Here is a 23,708-nt window from a genome sequence, read left to right as displayed (position 1 = left end):
CTGGTGTGCATGTTTCTGACCAAACTGTCAGAAACAGACTCCATGAGGGTGGCATGAGGGCCAGACATCCTCTAGTGGGACCTGTGCTCACAGCCCAACACCGTGCAGCTCGATTGGCATTCACTAGAGAACACCAGAATTGGCAGGTCCGCCACTGGTGCCACATTCTCTTTACAGATGAGAGCAGGTTCACACTGAGCACATGTGACAGACGTGAAAGAGTCTGGAGATGCCATGGTGAACGTTATGCTGCCTGCAACATCATCCAGCATGACTGGTTTGGTGGTCTGGGGAGGCATATCCTTGGAGGGTCGCACAGACCTCCACGTTCTAGCCAATGGTACCCTGACTGCTGTTAGATACAGGGATAAAATCCTCAGACCCATCGTCAGACCTTACACTGGTGCAGTGGGCCCTGGGTTCCTACTGGTACAGGACAATGCCCGGCCTCATGTGGCCAGAGTGTGTAGGCAGTTCCTGGATGATGAAGGTATTGATGCCATGGACTGGCCCTCATGTTCCCCAGACCTGAATCCAATTGAGAACCTTTGGAACGTTATGTATCGGTGAATCCGACGCCGCCAAGTAGCGCCACAGACTGTCCAGGAGCTCACTGATGCCCTGATCCAGGTCTGGGAGGAGATCCCCCAGGACACCATCCACTGTCTCATCAAGAGCATGTCCAGACATTGTCGGGAGTGCATACGGGCACATGGGGCCCATACACAGTACTGAGTCACATTAAGAGTTGCCGTGATGAAATTCACACAAGTTGGAAACAGCCTGTGATTTCAATTGTTTACTTTGATTTTTGGTGTGAGTTTGAATCCAGCCCTCAATCGGTTGGTGATTTTGGTTTCCATTGACCGTTGTTACGTAATTTTGTTCTCAACGAATTACACAATGTACAGTAAAGATTTAATTTTTTTATATATTTCATTCATCAAGATCCGATGTGTGATTTAAGTGTTCCCTTAATTTTGAGCAGTGTACTATTGTAGGAATCATTAGTAATGCCTTTAATCAAAAGTTGACGTATTTATTATATTTTTGCCTTTGCCAAGTTAGTGAATTACTGAGATCAGCAGGCACAAACAACCCTGTTTTACCCTGGCACTCAAACTTCTTAGCTGGAGTGGTCAGCAGCAATTTGCTCTCCATGCCCAGTGGTCCAGTGCAGCGGGCAATGCCAGGCTCCTTGTAGCCAGTCTTCACCCAGTCAGACAGCCAGCGCAGACGACAGTCACAGTAAAGTGGGTTGGCTCCAATTGCACTGCAGGAGAGAATGACACTTAGATTAGGATGCCAGGCAGTTTGCTCATATGGAAAAATATATACAATAATAAATACAAGTGTTTTGTAGACAACCTATTGTAAATGTCGAATATCGAATATCGAATCATCTAACATAAATCTTGTATGCACAATTGTGAAGCTCCATTCATTATATATTACAAGTTGAATGTTGGTTAAAGTTAAATGTTATTTAAAGTGCTGTTAAATGTACATCTTTTTCATAAGGTTGATTACTTTAACATGTTTCTTTTTTGTAAAACCTATGCATCTAAGAAAATAACTTACAAACTTATAACTTATAAAAAGGAACAAGCTTAGCTGTATTTATTAAATTTGACATTGACATTTTTTTAATTCCAGACAAGTAGACAAATTATGTGTGCTGCTGTTTTATCACTGAATATTCCATCCATTCGTACATTTTCAATAATTAAATAACTCAATAACTTGAATAATTGCTTCATCTAGCACAGAGTTGCTAATTCAGCAGATACAGCGGCCCCAGGATGGGATTAATTGAAGCCCATTGAACTGATAAATAACACATATTTATCCATATAGTCTACAGCAGTCTTTTTCAATTGTAGTACTAGATGTTTCCACCAGGTGACACCCTTGCTACACAGATGTAACCATACATTATAAGGATACATATAATTCTAGATCAGAACCCACGAGATAGACAACTTGTTTAATTACTTTTATTAAATATTAAATATTACCTTCTGGGAATGGTTTCTCCGATTTCTTCTTTTTTAAACTATGGTTTAGGATATTAAATAATTCTACTACTTTTTAATGTCTCACCAACACCAATCAATTTAAAAAAGTGTAATGAAAAACTCTGCCTGCAACAGTGCCTTGAGACAACAATGCTATTACTAAATTACATTCAGACTGTGTTTTAACACATATATCTCTCTGTTCCCATCCCCCCTAAAATGCTCTTTTTATAGCCGTGTTCCTTGGAATCAATCCTCTTGCAAAAACATGCTCATCTTTCACATGAATCCAATAACTGACATCTGCAAACACAGAAACCTCTTCACTAGAAATCAATGGGTGCTACAAGCACATGACCCTGCTCACCTCTCACTAAGAGGAGTAGGTTATGGTTGGGGAGGGGATGGGCATTTTTCTTTTCTTGTTATTCATTGATTTTGAGACAGGCAACAAATTATCTCCTCATTCTCTCAGAATAATGTAAAGATGCCCTTAACTACTAGACTTCCTTCACTTTTAATTCTTCTACCTTAACTATACGTCTTAAATGCTGGGATATTTTCTTGTCTGAAATGCATACGATTCATCCATGTCGAGCAAACCCCATTCAAGTCATCCATGATTAACAAAGGCATGATGTATGCTGTTCTATTATGCTTTAAAATGACAACCTTAAATAACACGTTTTCAAAAATTAATGTATTTGCTTTTGTCTGCTGAGAAGGACTGTTGGCAGCCCTGAAAATTTAAATCTGGTATAATGAACTACACATTCAATTACAACTGGCTAAATGCAACATACGTCAAAGAACATTGAGTGACACAACATACAAGGATTGAGGATTCAACCTAAAAATTGTATTACACATACTTTTTAAAGTGGAATAAAATACAAAACAATTAAAATGCAACAACTTACATGCATGTAAGTTGTTGCATTTTAATTGTGTTTTGTATTTTATTCAAAAATTAATGAATAATGACTTAATAGCACAGAGAATCTTTAAAATTAACTATATGCATATAGTTAATTTTAAAGATTCTATGTGCTATTAAGTCATTATTCATTAATTTTTGAATGGAGGTTTGCAGCCTTAGAAAGTGTTTTGCTAATACAGTATTTAAATGGTGGGAAGGGCTTGTAGTATAGAACCCACTTAGTACAAAACAAAAGACCCTTGTGCATCTTAACAGTAAAATTGTTGATGCTGTCCAAGTGCTCTCCAAAACCAGAAGCAAAAACAAAACAAATACTCAGAATGAACTTCTGTTTTCTCATCATTGTACTACACAGCATTTAGGACAGCTTGTTTGGGATGAGATCAAACATGATACCTCCAGCTTTACTAGGCTGAACAAGACCACAAGCTGGATGCTGTTTCCTTGTCATTTGCTAAAAAAAAATAGCTATAGGAGCCTGATCTGTGTTGGGCAATGTTGAGCTGTTGCTGGGGGCTCGAGAGTTACTTACAGGTGTGACAGAGAGGCCACATCGCTGAAGATGCCGTCTGGCAGTTCTGAGATGTCATTGCCATGGAGAGAGCTGTGGGACAGACACAACATGGAGCTGAAGGATTGATTATCAAAAAGACAATGCATTAAAACATTATCTAAGGAATCACCTACCTTTTAATCTATTACTTTTTAGAATCACCAATTATTTCTTGTGTTTTTCTCCCCCCTATATTTGGAATCACCAATTGTGCTAATGCATCTCAACACATTACTGACTTCCTCCACCTTACATGGGGAGGGTGAGGAAGCATTGCCAGGCTTCTCCTGTCCTGGCCATCCATCTCTTTTCACCATGCAGGCTAGACAATCCCACATGAGAGGTTCAGCGCTGACTGGATTAGAAGCACATCCCTTCCAGCTGTACTACAAGCCTGCAGGCACCCATGAAGCTATTAGGAAAACTGAACAATAGTTCTCTAGGAATGTGCACATTGTACCCTGTAAAAGTAACAAAGGCTGCAAAGCTGTTCAAGTTGCAATACATGGCAATGTCTCTATTCCTATTCACTCTAGAGTAAAATACTACAGATGTACAGTGCTTGCTCTCTTCTGGCAGATCTCTTTTTTTTGCATGTCACTCTGTCAGCCTTATCACCTACACTGGTTAATTCCACTGGGAATGACAAAGATCCAGTTCAAAGGACCACATTACCCGGACGAGAGCACAACCATGAGGGATCCTCTGCATAGTGAACTTAACGAGCTGAGTGCAATTTAGCCACAGTTGTTTACCACAGTCCACACAATCTGGTGGGAATATGTCCTAGTTTCACTCAGCTGTAACATCAGCTCTACCATGACTGCTGGAAGCACTATAAGCAGAATACTGATGTGAATGGTTTCCTTCCTAGAAAAGTACACGAGAAAGGCTGCATATGTCAAGGCCTCTCTGGTATACCTGTCACTGGGCCTAGAGTCAAATATGTCCCTTATTTATTTGTCAGGAAGCTCCTGTGTAATTCTGCAAGGCTAGTATTAAGTCACTAATCTGGGACTAACAACCTGGAGCCCTCATCCCTAGCTTAGCCTCTCTCTCTCAGCTAATAAGAGAGCAGGGATCTAATTAGGAACCTGCTGGAGGTATCCATATATATGTCTACAGCACTGTCATTTCCTTCCTGATATCTCAACAGGCCAATTGGATGACATGGTTATAAAACAATATGGATTCTTAATCTGTCAGCTCCTAACCACATGCTATAAAAAATCCCCCCCCCCCCCCCACCTCAGTGCAGACAGACAGCACCAGACCAAGCAGGTTACTGGGCCAGTTAGGGGACTCCAGCAGATGGTGTGCCTTGAGGGGAGCCAGATAAAGGAAAGTCCCAATCTTGAAAGATAATATCCAGTAAGGCAGGCCCTGCTTTTTTATCCCTCAAAAGATCTGTCACCTGCAGTACTGTCACACAGATCCTGCTCATGCTGAAAAGTCTTTACTTAAAAGTCCAGTTTGGAGTTTATTATTACTATAAATAAATTATAATTTTATTTCAACAAGAGTGTCCAATTCAAAAGGCTTGATTTATGAGGAACCTTTGCACCTAAGTGTGTTTTTATGAGAGGAAGCTGAAGTCTTTCACTGTTTCAGATCTAAATCTTTAGAGGTGAAATGTCAATCCATTGAGTAGGTTTGTCTGCAGGGTTATTTCACAGGAACCATTTTCTTCCCCCACCTATTTAATGGAAAGCTTCTGGTGCATCAATACCATAGAAAGAGATCAAAACTTCCTCTTGCTGAATTGGTGCATTCCACCCTGATCTCATTGTATACATGAGATTGTTATGAAGATGTAACCCCTCTGTGAAATTAGTGGAGTGTATAAACCTCCCACATCAGTAGACTGGTCTTTAGGTGTAGTGGATGTATCCTCTAGTAGGTGGAGCTGTGTGGTGTGGAGCGCATGGAGGAGTGCATGTGTTGGTGCAGTTTGAAACCCGAGTAGAGGGCTGTGACCTGCACATGCTACATATTAGTGGTCCAGACAGGGTGACTACTGGGCCTGCATTTCATTTGATGAAGTGACATCAGAATAAAATAACAAGTAAGGGGCACACTAATGACTCTGACTCGACTTGGACTTGACAATAAGTCTGCTGTGTACATTATATTGAACACTACTAGTGTGACAGATTTCAGTCAAAGCTGTTTCACTTTCAGGTAACCCAACCCACAACCCAAGTTAATCCTCATTGCACCCTATAATATGGCAGCAATGAGATAATATACAATCATGGAGAAAATCAAGACAATTGACCTTTTGCAAAAGCCCCGCCCACCTTACTGTTGCTACACCCGTCAATCTGTGCTTCTTTGTAAGCGGTAACTTCTGTAAACAGCCAAGCATGGAGGGGAAAAGTAGCATATTACCGGTCAGTGTAAACGATTCTTTTTGGAGTAATACCTCAGTGATATCCTCCAGATCGAGGCAAAAGGGACTGCAGTATGCAGTGGAAGGATATGTTCAGAATATTCAAATCAACAAGGAAGGGGACACAACAATAACTGATGCACAAGCATACAGATCTCAAAGAATGAGTCAACATCATCCTATCAACTTCAGCAGAAAGTCACCTGTTAAAGTTAAGCCTACGAGCAGCGGCGTGTCCAGAAAATGTTCAACGGGGTGGCCGAGTGGGGGCACAGGGCAAATTGAGGGGGCCATCCTATCATCAACACTCTGACTGTGTTTTCGTTCACGCTAGCGGGGGGGGCTGATGGCGTTCGTAGGGGGGGGCGCTGGGGGGGCCAGTCTCATTTCAGGGGCCATGGCCACCCCAGGCCCCCCCCTAGACACGTCCCTGCCTACGAGTGCCTCGACGCAACAAGCTAATAATACAGGTAGCTAGCTATCTAGCTAATGTTAGTAGTAGCAAGTTAGTCATATTAATGGTCATGTTAGCTCAGATAACTATAACGTCAGCGATAACACTGTTGTCCAAGGAATAATTATGTATAAATGTTGACAAAAGCAAACAAATCCCCCCTCTAAACTTTTGGGGAACCTGTTGTCGGATTTGCAGGTGCCATAGGCACACCTTTTTACCATTTTGAGCCTTAACGTAAAAGCTTGATGGACCTTCTTCAAGTAGTGACTGGTTGCTAAGGTAGGATTGGACAAGGACCATTTGGGGGTGGGGTTTTGCGAAAGGTCAATTATTTTGCATGCTTGTATAGATTACAGTACTGGGACTGGGAGATGAAGAGGTGGGGTGGATGTAGTCTTACAGCAGTCTGAGGGAACGCAGTCCTCCGAAGGCCAAGCTGGGTATGCAGCGCAGGGCATTGTAGCTCAGGATCCTACAGGGAGAGAACACAAAGAACTGACAAATTGACAGTGCATCTCGGCAACATACACACTTAGTAAGTGCAGTAAACACACACACTGAAGCCCACCGTGACAGCAGCACACAAACTCACACAGATACATACAGAGTACACACTCAAACATGCACAGTCCCTACATATATGGACTGGCACACCATCATAAAAAATTTGATGCAACTGGATTTGTTAGGAATTTGAACTTGCAGATGCCCGAGAAGTCACAGGGAGGTGTTGGTAAAGTAGTGACCTGAATGCTGTTTGGCAAATCACAGAATGCCCCATGGGAACTCAGTCATAATACTGAGCATTTAACACATGCTCATCCTGCATTTACTGGATGAGTCAGTCAGCATTGATTGATTTACTTTTAAATGCTTTTGAAATTCTGAGAGAAAACAAAGGACATCACTAATACCATTCACATTATTACTGTTATCAGTCAACAATATGCTGCAACTGACTCAACTAACAACTAACAACAATACATGGCAATCCCACTTACAATGTAGTTAGCTGGCTCATGTTAGCAAAGGAGGAGTTGGTAAGGGAGCTGATCTTGTTGTTACTCAAGTCTCTGAAATGAAACAATCAACATTAGGGACACAGTGTCCTGTGAATTTCTTACAGATTTGCAGTCAAAAAATGTAAGTCTTTCCAATTAAGTGGATTTAAAGAAAGGGCAATTAAGGCATTATCTCCAACCAATGTATTTTCTATGTGAAATGTACCTGAAAATAAGAAAAATAAACAGTGCTCTTCATAAATAATCTATACATATATGTTTTTAAGAATTTTGCTATGCTAATAAATAACCTGAAATACATTTTAAAGATAAACCTAATTTTCTTTCCATTGATTTCTTTGAATGGATATAACAATATGTCAAATTTTAGCTCAAATTAATTAGGCTGCTGAACAGAAAGTTTATTAATTTACTTATGGATTTATGGAATTATGTATGAGAAAAAAAATAAACTTCAGTCTTCCCCATTCTTGGGTATAATAAATATCTGTTGATAGCAGTTGGTGGTAAAAACATTTTAATTACAGAACAGCCATTATTGTGGGATATTTACTATTTAGCCTGTAGCTGATGTTCTGATTAATGAATACTCATTGTGATCTGTTTCTTATGTTTGGCTTAATTAAAAACATGAGGTTTTGAACTATTTTGAACGGCTACGGCAGATCACCCATTGCCTCACCACATCAATACTCATCATTGCACTGCACTGCAGCACTGCACACAGGGAAGGAAAATCAAAGCATAGAAAGTAAGGTATCAGGGCAAAACTGCCATCGATGTACCAAACACTCACACAAGCTGAAGGTATTTGAAGGTGGACAGCTCTCTAGGCACCATGCTGAATTGGTTTCCATCTAGGTACCTGCACAATCATATAAAACAGCAGAGATTAACAATACAAATACACACAAATACAAATACACACAGCTCACAACAAAGCAGACAATGGTGGCTTGGTTGTGCAGGTTCTGATGCAGAGCCATTTAGGAGGCTGATATTTTTCTATATCTAATTAGATGCATCTTACTGTGCACCTGTGAGCTGTGCAGTATTATCACAGAGAGCTGCATCAGTCATCCACACAGTGCTGTAGCTCTCCTGTTTGTCGCTGTAGGTCTTGCCCAATGAAAAGAAACACATGGCCTGTCAGTGCTTATGTATACTATCCATATCTTTCCTGGGTTATTACGAGGGTTATAGTAGTGAGCCAAGCTGATTAACAGTCAATAATTCCAAATGATTTATATAAAAAAAGGTGGTGATTCCAAAGGTTCCAGAGGTAAAATGTAGTTTAAAAAACCTTCACTGATAGGTCACACTGCAAATCAAATCCTTCTCCACATCTGCACTACACAACAGACTTTCAGTTCCACACAAGCAAATGGAGCCACTTGAAGAATTCTTATCTCTTTCCTTCCCTCCTGCCACCAGCCTACATTAAAGAGACCAGACAGTACTGGTAGACATCAAACATTTTTTTTTACCAGGCTGTGAAAGGTCTCCCAGTCTTCTCTTGGTTCAGCCTGTCACTTTGACAAGTGACAAGTGATGTTGACCATCTGCAGGGTTGGAAATGTGGGGGGTACAGGTCATATCAATCTTTTGACCTCAGCTATGACACGTTGCTTTAAGAGGAGCTTGACTCCACTCTCCCATGGGCAAGTCACTCACCTAAATTTACCCCAGGCTTTTCAAACGCCTTGCTAATGATAGAGACATGATCTGGCCAAGATCATGGTTGAGCGATTCTGAGAAAATCTGATGCAAGTGGGGTTTGGTTCTTTCTACCCAAAAAGTTGCAACTTAGTTATTCAATATTTAGTGCTATGAGGCACAATTTAAAATAATTAAAACATGTAAAGTATTCTTCTTTTCTTCCTCCAATTTGGAATTGGCAATTACAAAACTCAGATTGCTACTACTGCTACTACTACAGGACTCTTCATGAGGGATGAGAAACATTTTCACACTGCAAGCCAATTACATAACCTGTCATGGTCTCAAGGACCACAGGGCGCTGGAAAATGGGACCCAGGTGCAGAACTTGTGGAGGTAGCAAATCAGGGGGAGACAAGGAGACAAGGAGACAAGGAGACAAGGAGACAAGGAGACAAGGAGACAAGGAGACAAGGAGACAAGGAGACAAGGAGACAAGGAGACAAGGAGACAAGGAGACAAGGAGACAAGGAGACAAGGCTTGGAATCGCCGAAGAACTGACAAGACTTCACACAGAGTGAGGGAAGTGAGGGGTTTAAGAAGAGAAGCAGGAACTGGGAAGGCAGGTGCAGGGCCAATGGAAGCAAAGGTATGGAACAAATGTGCACATGGGTGAGAAGAATGTTAATGGAAAGATAGATAGAAGAAAGCAGTGAGGGTAGAGAAAAGGCAGGGAAACAGTGGCCTCTAGAGGTGATAGAGGGTACAGACTGGGAACCATGACATAACCAATTATTACACCAAGCCGATTACACTGATCAGATTTTATAACAATCTGAACCTGCAGGTGTCTGGGAAGCCAGAGGAAGTCTCGGGTGTGCAGAGAACTGATTAATGCCCAGCTGACTTCTACCCACCCTGACTCAGTAGCCAATTTCTCTCCAAGAGATACAAAGCTGGCAGCTGTATACCTGAGATTGGAGACCATGTTGGTACAAGTTATGAGAGGCATCCTACACTTTGAGTAGAGGCCTTTATGGGATTAAGCCCTTCGGTGCATGTCTGTATGACAGTCCTGGGCAAACAGCCTCCCGGGCCTCTTCATTTACTTCCTGTATGTAGCTTAATGATAGTGTTTCCACAGAAGGGGATTCCTTTAGCACACCTGGACTGCAGCAGTCACTAAGCACCTGATCTCCCTTAATGACACCCCTAGCCCAGAGATAATTGGAGGTATTGACAGAGGATGGAATGGAATGGAAAACCACAGAGTTGTGTAAAAGAAAGTTGCAAGCAATGACAATCTGTCACAAAGAAACACCCTTATCAACATTTAACTTTTGCTGGAATACATTTATTTTCCTGGGCTGCTACTCCTCTTGAAATTGAGATAATTTCCAGGATGTGGGGGAACTGTGGGAGTGTTACACAGAGGGGACTGCATCTCAAATATTTTTTGCATTATTTTTTTCATTTACTTTATTGTGTTATGCAAATTTGGCCTTTCAAGTATTCCAAGCATAGGCATAGGTTTAGAAGGGGAGGGGGGGACATTGAGAGAATGTTGAGAGAATATTAAATTGTCCCACCAATAATGTATCCCTGCTCCATATGCATAGGGGATACATCCCCCTCAATATTGACAGTGTGCCCCACCCCCCGATTCTAAAATAAAACCTATGCCCCTATTTCCAAGGATCAGTCTATTTCATACAAAGAGAAATTATATGTTGTCTGTCTGGTGTTTATACCAAATGTCTCTGAAGTATAGAGGCAATCTGGTAAAACTCCAGATACATAGTGTAACACACACAACACTTTAAACATGTCTCTCTCAGACCCTGTATGATTCACAGTCCTGAATTGATAGATATTGCTGTGTTGACAAGTGCTTAACTTTGTGCTTGGTGTTGTGTTTTGCACACATATCATCTCCTTGTCAATGCTAGCAAATCTAATATAGATAAATTCATTTACATTCTGGAGAACACCATTAACAGCCCCCAGTTTCCCTATGGTTAGAAGTTCCCATTGGGCAGCAGTGTAGAGAAGTTGTTAGGTCTAGTAAGTTCAAATCTCAGTTGAGAAACTGTTTGTAGTACTCTTGAACAAGGTACTTTATCCAGAGTGCTTCAGTAATATCTCCACTGATAAATGGGTTGCTATGGATAACAGCATCAGCTGAATAAATTATTATTAATATATTAATAATAATAATGTAAAAAGTCAAAATACCAAAATGCCAAATTGTGACAGTGAGAAAGAATGGGTTAAGTTGAATGTTTAGGCTATGATGCATTGTGTGCTTCTTTCCTGTCCCCTGCCCACTCTGTGCCCACACTCACAGCTCGGTGACATTCCTGGGGATGCCTCTGGGCAGAGTCCGCAGATGTTTGTTGCTGCAGCGCACTACGGTCTCCAAGCAGGTGCACTCGCTGGGACACTGGGGGCGTGGTACACAGCTAGCCTCCTCCTGACCTGCAAACACACAGGAACAGTGTCACACAGGATCACTCCCTCACTGCCTTGGCCAGCCTATACACCCCAACAAATAGACATTCCAAAATTGTTTCTGTTTTTCATATGTTTAGAATCTCTAATAAAACACACACACCCACACCCCAGTCATGAATCGTCAGTTACTGAACTACAGAATATAACTACAAAATCAACTAATTTGTGAAAGACAATCTAGACAATCTAGACAATCTAACTTCAAATCAAAATTACCATAAAAAACTCATTGATGTATATATACTACAAAGGGAAACTAAACAGCATTCTATTCTATTCTATAGCACATTACACTCACCTAAAGGATTATTAGGAACACCATACTAATACTGTGTTTGACCCCTTTCGCCTTCAGAACTGCCTTAATTCTACGTGGCATCGATTCAACAAGGTGCTGAAAGCATTCTTTAGAAATGTTGGCCCATATTGATAGGATGGCATCTTACAGTTGATGGAGATTTGTGGGATGCACATCCAGGGCACGAAGCTCCCGTGCCACCACATCCCAAAGATGCTCTATTGGGTTGAGATCTGGTGACTGTGGGGGCCAGTTTAGTACAGTGAACTCATTGTCATGTTCAAGAAACCAATTTGAAATGATTCGACCTTTGTGACATGGTGCATTATCCTGCTGGAAGTAGCCATCAGAGGATGGGTACATGGTGGTCATAAAGGGATGGACATGGTCAGAAACAATGCTCAGGTAGGCCGTGTCATTTAAACGATGCCCAATTGGCACTAAGGGGCCTAAAGTGTGCCAAGAAAACATCCCCCACACCATTACACCACCACCACCAGCCTGCACAGTGGTAACAAGGCATGATGGATCCATGTTCTCATTCTGTTTACGCCAAATTCTGACTCAACAGAAATCGAGACTCATCAGACCAGGCAACATTTTTCCAGTCTTCAACTGTCCAATTTTGGTGAGCTTGTGCAAATTGTAGCCTCTTTTTCCTATTTGTAGTGGAGATGAGTGGTACCCGGTGGGGTCTTCTGCTGTTGTAGCCCATCCGCCTCAAGGTTGTACGTGTTGTGGCTTCACAAATGCTTTGCTGCATACCTCGGTTGTAACGAGTGGTTATTTCAGTCAAAGTTGCTCTTCTATCAGCTTGAATCAGTCGGCCCATTCTCCTCTGACCTCTAGCATCAACAAGGCATGTTCGCCCACAGGACTGCCGCATACTGGATGTTTTTCCCTTTTCACACCATTCTTTGTAAACCCTAGAAATGGTTGTGCGTGAAAATCCCAGTAACTGAGCAGATTGTGAAATACTCAGACCGGCCCGTCTGGCACCAACAACCATGCCACGCTCAAAATTGCTTAAATCACCTTTCTTTCCCATTCGGACATTCAGTTTGGAGTTCAGGAGATTGTCTTGACCAGGACCACACCCCTAAATGCATTGAAGCAACTGCCATGTGATTGGTTGGTTAGATAATTGCATTAATGAGAAATTGAACAGGTGTTCCTAATAATCCTTTAGGTGAGTGTATATTTACATCATTTATAGCCAGGGAAAATAGGCAGAAATAAGTGACAATAATGACATCCAACATATCAACGCTTAGTACTGATTCCTTCTGCTGGAAATAAATAATTTTGTGTGGGTAGCTCTTACCCTCCTCACAACGGAAGTCAGGCAATGCCACATCCTGGAGGGGGATCTCTTTGAGGAAGGCAGGGCGCTGGCACCTGGGGTTGCCAGTCACAATCTTGTGGCTTCTGAGCCAGTCGCCTAGCCAGGCCAGCCGGCAGTCACAGTTAAAAGAGTTGGCCAACAGATTCCTGAGGGACAGAGACCTGGAATTAGTATTAAGGTTTAACATTGAAAATAGTTCCTTTTCTTTACACAAACTCTTGTAGGGGCCTGGAACAAACTAACCTAGCCAATAATTTGATCTCTACTCTCTGGCTTCATATAGGAAACAGCAGGAGGAAATATCTTTGGCTTTTAGATACTAAAAACCTCCTACTGGTTTGTCATTTTGCTTGTGTTCTTATGTTCTAATACAAATGACAATGCTTGGGACAATTCCTATATCCTTGAACCTTGAGAGGATGTGAATACGTGAGAAAATTGAATGAGGGTCCTTACAGAGTAGATAGAGTTTGCAGAGTGTCGAAAGCCCCTGGGGTAATGGTGGTGAGATGGTTGTCATAGAGGGACAGCAGGCGCACATTGTACAGTCCTGTGAAGCTGTTGTTGTGGATGCAACTGATGCGATTGTTTCGGAGCATCCTGTAAAACAGAGAGAGAGAGAGTGGATCAGGGAAGATGGGAAAGAAAAGGTAGGTGAGAATTTACCCTGGATAAGGTGATCTGCTAATAAATAATAATAATAATAATAATAATAATAATAATAATAAAAAAGAGAAAAAATAGCAGTAGGAGTACTGTGTTTGTATCAGTGCGAGATTTTGAGCTCAAGGACAAAATCTGCAGAATAGGTTTTAAGATCAAGATCAGTGTTTCAGTCAATGTCAGTAAATGTCTCAGTGTGTCAGCGTACTGGTAATGGTCTCAGTGTGTCTGTCAGTGTCTTTGTCTGGGTCGGTCGGTATTGATGTCTGTTGATGTCTGTGCATCAGCGTCGGTGTTGGTGTTGGTGTGACTCTCAGTGTCTGCATGTCATTGCTGGTGTTGTTGTCAATGTCAATGTCAGTGTCATTGTAGGTATGTCATTATCAGTATCAGTGTGAGTTAACTCACAGCATACGCAAACCCTCCAGCCCCCGGAACATGCCACTGCGCACTGAGTCCAACTGGTTGGCAGTCAGGTGCAGCTCATTGACGGAAGAGGCCCCCTCGAATGCTCCATCCTCAATCTCCGCTATCTTGTTGTTGCTCAGGTTACTGTGGAGGACATGGTGACATTTTAATGAACAATAGTGACATTCTTCTTTGTATTATTGTTATTAGTAGTAGTTGTACAGCATTATTATGTATTTATTTATTTTCTTCATTTGGCAGATGCTTTATAATGGAATACATTGGATACTCAGATATAACTCCTATTAGTCCTTTGTTTTTTACTATACAAGATGAAGAGGTAATTTCCGTTATGTAATTTATCCATGGTAATTATGTATACAGACAACAGGTCAGTTACCAAGGAAATGTTTAAACAAGCATGGTCTTGTTGTCTATACCTGCTCGTACCAATCCTCTTAAATCACTGCAATAGTAATACTGAATCAGATGGCTTACATTTTCTTTAGCTGAGAGAGTGTTTTAAAGACACCAGTAGCCTCCAAGACTGAAATCTCATTCCCGTTCAGGCGCCTGTAATAGGACCAAAAAGTAATATCCTAAAATAAAACACATTTTTACAAAACTTTCAATCTTAATTTAACATAATATATAGCAATAGAATATAATTTTGTATAGTTTACTATGTGTACCAACAATAGTTTTTTCAAATGTATAAGCTTGCAGATACCTCAGTAGTGTAGGATCTGAAACACTGAGAGCCTTTAAGTGCTGTCTGTGCACAATACTTTAAACAATTTTCTCTCATCTTGTGATAAACCTCAGTTGTTAATGAAGAGGGCTATCAAAATACATCCCTAAAGAATGATTGTTCACAGGATGTTAATAAAGAAAAGCTTTGGAGACTGTATTCCACAGCAAACAAAACATTTTACGTGTGTATGTGTATATATATATATATATATATATATATATATATATATATATACAGTAGTTTCTCAGGCCTGTTTAGCAGGCTTTTTTCTTAAAACAATTGACTTCCATCACACTCCCAAATGTACAGTGTAAAAACAAATATCCCCAGTGTACACTGCGCAGACAAATATAGTCCAGAGCTAGGTAAAGGAGTTGCAGGTAGGAAGCTATAAAGTGAGCAGTGAGCTGTGCTGTTTGTGAGGGCATGTACACTAGTGTATGTGAATGAGAGTGGTCTTACAGCTCGGAAGTGGAGGGAGGTATATGCTCGGGGATCTTGGTAAGTCGCAGGTTTGAGCAATCCACCACGTTGGACTCACAGCGGCACTTTGGCGGGCAAACAGGGTCACTGTTGCATTCGTTGTTAAGCCTGGTGTCCTCAGTGCCTGGAAACAAACAAGTACACATGCACACACACACACACACACACATAGTTAATAAAGAGGGTTTCCCCAGAGCTCTCAGCTAGGAAGATGCTAAGCAACAGCAATATCTTATGTGCATTTCCACTTGTCAACAAATGATCAAATTCCATTACATTTTTAACATTTACCTCTCCGAACTTGGTAGAGTGTACAGACACAGTGAGTTTGTCACTGCTGCTGTTGCTGGTGATCAGAGGTGTGCCTGAGATGGTGGGTTCGCATTTGTGCAGAGGCTCTGACCACACACACCAAACTCAAATTTTCAATTATTTTTTTAAAACAAATTCGAAATCTTCAATATTTCAGGCCTTTTTCACCTTGTTTAGGAATCCAAAGAGGACAGATGTAGAAACACACATTAAAGACATCTGCCCCTTTTCTCACTGCAAGCCCAGAATACCCACAGCATAGCTAATATACCATACCCTCAGTCAATTGTGCAAAGTCATGGGATTGTAAACCAACTGAAACTAAGCTATAGGATGCATCCTGCACTTCAAACAAAGTGATATAGTTTGCAACTTTTTGGGAAGCATCACTAATAAGAGACTGACTATAATGGCAAGTTCTCTGGAGCTGCATGTCTTTAAGTATGATTGGGCACACAGGCTTTGCAAGTGGTCTCTGAAAGGTCTTTGGGTTGTCCTTCCCTGTCAGCTTGATCACTGATGAGCAAGAATGTATGACCTAGTTGCTGTGTGTCAGCAGGGCTGTGTGTCAACCTTGTGGACTTCTGTGCTGTGGTAGCCAGGGGAACCTGTTAAGTTACTTAAGAACACTGAAAAAAGGGCGCTGTTTCTTTCCATTAAAATCCATAATGGTTAGATCTTTTTAAATTTCAATGGTTGTAAGACTTTAAAAATGGGACTGATAGAAACTGCTCTATATCAGTGGAAATATAATGTACCTGGGGCTATTCGTAATTGCCTTGTATATGCCTTTTCCTAGAGGTTTTGTAGATGGGGATGCAAGAGGAAGAAATAGAAGGGAAAAGCCTTTCTGGCTTTAGGGAAAACAAAAGTAGAATTGAGATTTGTCTGATTGAGAATTGAGATATTTTGCTCAGTTCACAGTGGGAAACTTCATCTGCTCTCTAGCCGAGGCAGATACTGAGCCTGACAGGTAGCCTAGCCAGTGAGGAAGAGCTGGCGCTGCTGTCATTGGTGTTAGGGATCCAAACCTGGGCTAGACCCTCCAGCTGTCTGAACAAGGACTACGCAGAGATTAGTGGACCTTTCTACTCCACTAACTTGTGGAGTGATACTGATTGTGATCTGATCAACAAGAAGAAGAGCAGAGAGAGGATACAGGTCTCTCTGATAGTACTGCAGAGCAAAAGGGTAACTGTTTGGCAGAATGGCAAGGAATCCCTTGGCCAACCTCCCAACCCCAGAAGGTCTCTACCAATTTTCAGACACTCCATAGGGAATCCGGCTCACAATCTGATGTCATGGCTATAGGGCTCAACCTATGCTCTGATGGGAGGCTTTTCTTATTATTTTCAGAACCTAGCAATTGTTTTAGAACATAAATATGCTGAAGCTCCATACATCCCTTCAGTGGCGTGTGGACAACAACTGTACAAAGCTGGCTGTTCATAGGACAAACACAACCCACTGTACGAGGGCTTTTGTGAGAGGTGTCTAGGTGCTGTCCAAACACATACCCAATTGGCCAAATAAAACTGTACATGAAATAATACAAATAACCAAATAATACTACTTATAATTCCCAAAATAGATCCAATCTTTCTGAAAATGAGACTCCCTGGGTGTCTCCACTTTATGCGTCACCAGGCGGTCTGTGACTGTACCGGCGCATAATGATACAGTAAGGCTTGATTACACAATCCTCAATAGCAGAGACGCTATTGAATATCTGCTGAATCTACATATCGTTTGAAAGCTGAGTTTATTGGCTACATGGCTATGTCAATCTCACAGACACCGCAGACTATGGTGACCCGGGGGGGATGGCACAGGCAGATTTAGAAGGGGGGGAGACGCTCACATAATATATATAATTTCAGTTACAACTGAACAAAGATATACAGTAAAATGGTGGGAGGGTTTGTAAATCAGTAGGCTTTAGCCTGGGTAGAATTAATATTTTAGTGTCACATTGTGACTTAGGTAAATGGTCTGGGCACACAATTGAGACTCCAGATTGACTAGACCAGTTAACCTAGGGCTGCTTTGTAGTCCCAGTTCCCAGAGAATACCTCAGACTCAGGGGTAAGATTAAGGCAATAATAGAAAGAAATTGCTCAGCTGGTAAAAGCTCTTAGCACAGAAGTCACTGGTCCGAATATAGGCCCATAGACAACTCTGACTGGGTTTGATTAGGTCAGGGATTCCTTGGTTTGATGATCATCATCAGTGTAATCACCGAGAGCTGCATCTGTCCACCCTACAGTGCTATAGCTGTGTTATTTGTGATTTGAATCTGCAGTGTGAAAAGAAACGTGTCAGCTACCTGAGCACAGGAATGATACTGGTTGACTGCTAACTGATGATTCCATGAGTGTAATATAAAAAAAGATGGCTGATACAAATTACAAAAGAAAGAGAGAGTTGGAGGAAAGGCAGACAGAGGGGCTACTAACCTGGGATGAAATACTGCTCCTTAGCTGTGGAAGGAACACAAGGAAAAAATAATATTAGCTCAGCGTTTGACACTCTGGTGAAGTTATATTGGAACTGTGAGGAAATATAAACTCACACTCTGGCCTTGGTTGAACCATGTTATTAAAGCCGTAAACCAAGCCTGGATTAAGTAGCACAATGTCTCCTAAATTAAAAGTGCCAAAAACCATGCCTGACACTCAGTGCTCAGTGTGGTCAAAACCTGGTTAAAAACTGTCAGGCCTGGAGGCACAAGGGGAACTGCTAAACCAGGGCAGAAGGAGAGGGTAACGGACAAGCAAGTCATTGCTGGAATACCCTTGCCTATTGACTAGGGTTCTGCCATTCAGAGGGGGATTAGTCAAACATCCATTGTAAACCAGCGACAGCTAACCGTGAGCAAGGCAAATGCCAAGCCGCTAAGCTGCAGTGTACAAAAAGCAAGGAAATAAAAGGAGTTAAAGACCCGGAGAGCTCAGGCTGCAGTGCGGTAGAAACCCAATCCTGAAATTTACGTGGTGATGTCAGCCTTTAGCGGTTTTAATTTGAAACCAGACTGAGCATGTGTTAATGCATTAATAGAAAACTCCACTCCCCTCTGAGAAAAAATGTTTATTTTTATTTATTTTTTATAAACAGGATTCCATCCAACAGTACCCCCGCACCTCCATGTTCTGACTGGAATCTGTGGCATTTTTTCCCTAGGGTGTAGTAGACTGGCCACTGCTCCTTATTCAAGAGGTTATTTATAAGACAGAGACTGACTGGCATTTCAAGTGAAGTGCAAAAGTGGACCTGCTTTCATTAAGGCATGTTTAAAACCTGGGACCTGAGCTATAGAAACTGGAATTGCTGCCCTGTAGCTACAGAAAGCAGCTATTGAAACAATGTGACTTAATGACAGTCAGTGAGAGAGGCAGTGGGGAGAGAGTGGAAGAAGAGAAGGGAAAGATGAGGGGAAAAGATGGCAATAGAAAAATACAAGAGAAGAGATAGGGAGAAGCGGGGGTATAGGACAGGATGTGGGTCAGAAGGAAGAGGAGACCGGAAAGAAGGTGATATGGGGGAGAGGGAGATGGAGGAATAGGAAGACAGGAGGTGAGGTGGGGAAGATTGAAGAGATGTGAAGTGATGATGTAGGAGAGACTGGTGTAGAGGCAAAGATGTTGAAATATGACAGAAGGCAGAAGAGAGAAGAGAGAGGAGGTACAGAAGGGTAGGAGGATGGGAGGAGAGGTGGGGCAAAGGAAAGAGGTGAGATGTTGATGGGGATGAGGGAAAATGATAGAGAGTGAGGTGGGGAAGAAAGAAGAGGAGAAATGGAAATGTGGGTGGGCAGAAGACTAACAGGGGGAAGAAGTAGTGATATTAAGAGTAGAGAATGAGGGTTGTCTCACCGGAGCAACGGAACTTCTTGCTCTTGATCTGACCAATGCGCTTGTTGGCAAGGCGGCGTGGGCTGGCACAGCGTGCCCCACTGGTCTCAATGGGGTTGGAGCGCAGGTAGTCTGCCAGCCACTTCAGGTTACAGTCACAGATAAAGGGGTTCTGTGCCAAATGCCTGAGAGAGGGAAAAATAGAGTTTATTCCCTGTAAAGCCTCCGTTGATCTCTAGAATATTTTCTGTTAATCTGATATTACAATACACAGGTATTGATCTCTACTCTTCCATTTTAAAATCTTGCAAAATCAATAAGGTGGTAAGTTTTCAATTAAATCTAAGGAAAACAATCAATTCTTCCTAAAACATTTGTTCAGATATCACAGAATTTACTTTATGAAAGGAATTATTTTAATTTTTTTTTTAATATATTTTTTAAATAGTAAATGTAAAAAAGTAAATGATGTCAATTCTTAAACTGCTGAATAAACAAATACTATTAATATATGACAAATATGTGTGATCCATCTCATATGACACAATTGTCCCCTTTCGTGTACATTTAAAATATATGGGACATTTTTAATATATTTTAGTCTGTAATCCATAATATATTGTATTTTCAACCTATAAAATAAATAAATGGGTTACATATTATATATATTTTAAATATACAAGAAAGGGGACAATTTTGGCATATGAAAGATGTAAGGATCACACATTTTTATGGTTTATTAAAATATATATATTTGTTCCCTATGGTCCTCTGGTCATTTTATGTAGCACAACCTTGAGAGAGACTGTTGAGTCATTCAGTCACAGTGCCTTGCGAAAGTATTCACCACCTTGGCATTTTTCCTATTTTATTGCCTTACAACCTGGAATTAAAATTGATTTTTTGGGGGGTTGTATCATTTGATTTACACAACATGCCTACCACTTTGAAGATGCAAAATATTTTGTATTGTGAAACAAACAAGAAATAAGAAAAAAAAAACAGAAAACTTGAGATTGCATAACTATTCACCCCCCCAAAGTCAATACTTTGCAGAGTCACCTTTTGCAGCAATTACAGCTGCAAGTCTCTTGGGGCACGTCTCTATAAGTTTAGCATTCACCCATTCTTCCAGGCAAAACTGCTCCAGCTCCTTCAAGTTGGATGGGTTCTGCTGGTGTACAGCAATCTTTAAGTCATACCACAGATTCTCAATTGGATTGAGGTCTGGGCTTTGACTAGGCCATTCCAAGACATTTAAATGTTTCCCCTTAAGCCACTCAAGTGTTGCTTTAGCAGTATGCTTAGGGTCATTGTCCTGCTGGAAGGTGAACCTCCGTCCCAATCTCAAATCTCTGGAAGACTGAAACAGATTTCCCTGTATTTAGCGCCATCCATCATTCCTTCAATTCTGACCAGTTTCCCAGTCCCTGCCGATGAAAAACATCCCCACAGCATGACGTTGCCACCACCATGCTTCACTGTGGGCATGGTGTTCTTGGGGTGATGAGAGATGTTGGGTTTGCGCCAGACATAGCATTTTCCTTGATGGCCAAAAAGCTCAATTTTAGTACCTTCTTCCATGTTTGGGGAGTCTCCCACATGCCTTTTGGTGAACAGCAAACATGTTTGCTTATTTCTTTCTATAAGCAATGGCTTTTTTCTGGCCACTCTTCCATAAAGCCCAGCTCTGTGGAGTGTACGGCTTAAAGTGGTCCTATGGACAGATACTCCAATCTCTGCTGTGGAGCTTTGCAGCTCCTTCATGGTTATCTTTGGTCTCTCTGTTGCCTCTCTGATTAATACCCTCCTTGCCTGGTCCGTTAGTCCGTAACTCTTGGGCCTTTCAGAACAGGTGTATATATACTGAGATCATGTGACACTTAGATTGCACTCAGGTGGACTTTATTTAACTAATTATGTGGCTTCTGAAGGGAATTGGTTGCACCATATCTTATTTAGGGGCTTCATAGCAAAGGGGGTGAATACATATGCATGCACCACTTTTCCGTTTTTTATTTTTTAGAATTTTTTAAAACAAGTTATATTTTTCATTTCACTTCACCAATTTGGACAATTTTGTTTATGTCCATTACATGAAATCCAAATGAAAATCCATTTAAATTACAGGTTGTAATGCAAAAAATAGGAAAAATGGGGGTGAATACTTTCACAAGGCACTGTAAGCACCAAATCTGGCCAAATCTGCTGGGCAGTGAGATTGTGTTGAATAGTTAACAGATTCAGATCAATAACTGAAGAGAAACTCTGATTTTTTTTAAGGAGAATGTTGTGCACCTTAAAAAAAAGTCAAAAAGGAGAAATCTTACTAAATATCTTTCTGTGCCTGGACAGATAATGGAATCTAGAGGATTACAGACACTTCTGAACAAGCTGTGGCTTTTACATTCTGTCAATCGTCATATGAAGTACAGAGATTCCTTCCTATGCCACTTTGTAGCTGTAGTACTGCAGCTAAAAAGGTGTCAAAAGTAGCTGCGCTTTGTGTGGCATCCTAAGATGTAACCTAAACATATGCAGCTCTAATTACAAATGAGTGGGTAATTTAACAGTATTGACTACACTAATTTATCATTAGTTATTTTTTCTTCTCGTATCCAAAACTAAATATAGCAATGATGTAATCATAGCTGCACTCCAACTGATGTCCAACTGACATTGTTTCCATGTCTGCATGTAATGATTGCCTGAATTGTGGGTCAGATGAACACAGGGGGGATGATTCATTAAGTCACTTTTAAATGGTGAGCCATATATCTGGACACAGGGAGTGCAGCAGGTGCTACTGACATAGAGTAATTAAAAAAACAACGAAGAGCCAATTGCAGGTACTATGCACCCAAGAGAAGAACCTGAGCATTTTTTTTTTTAGGGAACGAGTAAAATAGGGGTGCTCGCTTGGAGATATAAGACTGGTGTACGTGTGTTGTGATGGACTGTACAGGGTGTAATCTGCCTCTGGCTCTGGCTCTGGCTCATTGCGACCTTGTAACTTGACTAAGCAGTTAGTAAATATGGATGGATGGATGTTAGATTTACACAGTACATCATAAAGTGTCCAAAAACCGAAAGCATTCATGAGTTTTAAAATGTAAAGGCCTTCACCCAGAGTGCCCTAGAGTCCAGGCAGCACTCGTTCCAATCTGGGCTACATTTCAATAGCAAATTGTTACTTTGACACTTCATGGGGGGGGGTGTTATTTAATTGACTGGAGGTTGCTGAGGTTTGGGTTGGCTTGAGTTGGCCACTGTTGCCTACTAGGTGCCTGGAAGTGCCACAGTGTTATATAGTGAGCTGCATTAGTCCTCCCTACAATTGTACTGCTATCTGTGTTGTAGGTCTTGAGTGACTTGCTGATGTATGCTCATTTATTAGCTTTCTACATCCCACCTGCATTACAATAGGAACCCTAGTGATAAGCCTATTCCACGATGGGAATGGGTGATTCCAAATTAGGAGTGAATACAAAAACTACTGGCAATTAAAATAATTTTAAACAAAAACATACACTGGTATTTCTCTTAAGGCTATAACCTAAACCTGTAAACTTCATTACTATTAAGGTTACTGTTTTATTGTGTATTTGATTGTGTATTTAATTGGGCCTTTCTGTAGGTCAGAAGCTTTCCCATTTTGCCAAGTATCTACAAGTTTGGTGCAATTTTTACCCCTTATGATACTACACCTAAATCAATAATGTACATTGAATCAATTCAGTTAGATGCATGTGACAGACAGGTGCAGAAAGACTCACAATGTCTGTACTGCGCGCAGAGCAGTGAAAGTGCCCTTGGCCAGAGTCTGGATCTTATTGTCATACAGGGAAAGCAGGGACAGGTTCTGCAGGTCCTGGAATGCATCAGCACGGACACAGTGGATCTTATTGGCATTAAGCAGTCTTGGAAAGAGAGAAAGAGAAACAAGAGGGAGCAAGGGGTCAGATTAATTTTTAAAACATACACAATACACATACACATACACAAGATGAACTGCACAGGGTAATTTACAAAACCTCT

At 41.2% G+C, this 23,708-nt stretch overlaps 1 protein-coding gene across 1 annotated transcript in view; it reads right to left on the bottom strand.

Moving 5' to 3' along the window:
* Positions 1-23,708, bottom strand: part of LOC136715947 (slit homolog 1 protein) — a 209,423-nt gene that overhangs the window by 30,396 nt on the left and 155,319 nt on the right. Inside the window, exons 13-26 of the mRNA XM_066693370.1 lie at positions 23,447-23,590; positions 19,692-19,855; positions 18,276-18,299; positions 15,487-15,631; positions 14,769-14,843; positions 14,271-14,414; positions 13,656-13,799; positions 13,179-13,345; positions 11,388-11,520; positions 8,179-8,247; positions 7,362-7,433; positions 6,761-6,832; positions 3,491-3,562; positions 1,110-1,273 (exon numbers count right to left, since the gene is read on the bottom strand). Coding sequence (XP_066549467.1) covers positions 1,110-1,273; positions 3,491-3,562; positions 6,761-6,832; positions 7,362-7,433; positions 8,179-8,247; positions 11,388-11,520; positions 13,179-13,345; positions 13,656-13,799; positions 14,271-14,414; positions 14,769-14,843; positions 15,487-15,631; positions 18,276-18,299; positions 19,692-19,855; positions 23,447-23,590 — 1,589 coding nt within the window. The remainder of the gene's footprint in view (positions 1-1,109; positions 1,274-3,490; positions 3,563-6,760; positions 6,833-7,361; positions 7,434-8,178; positions 8,248-11,387; positions 11,521-13,178; positions 13,346-13,655; positions 13,800-14,270; positions 14,415-14,768; positions 14,844-15,486; positions 15,632-18,275; positions 18,300-19,691; positions 19,856-23,446; positions 23,591-23,708) is intronic.

Source organism: Amia ocellicauda, chromosome 20, assembly GCF_036373705.1.
Source record: "Amia ocellicauda isolate fAmiCal2 chromosome 20, fAmiCal2.hap1, whole genome shotgun sequence".
NCBI lineage: Eukaryota > Metazoa > Chordata > Actinopteri > Amiiformes > Amiidae > Amia > Amia ocellicauda.
The sequence above is the reverse complement of the archived record's forward strand: the minus strand, read 5'-3'. Positions and strand labels throughout refer to the sequence as shown.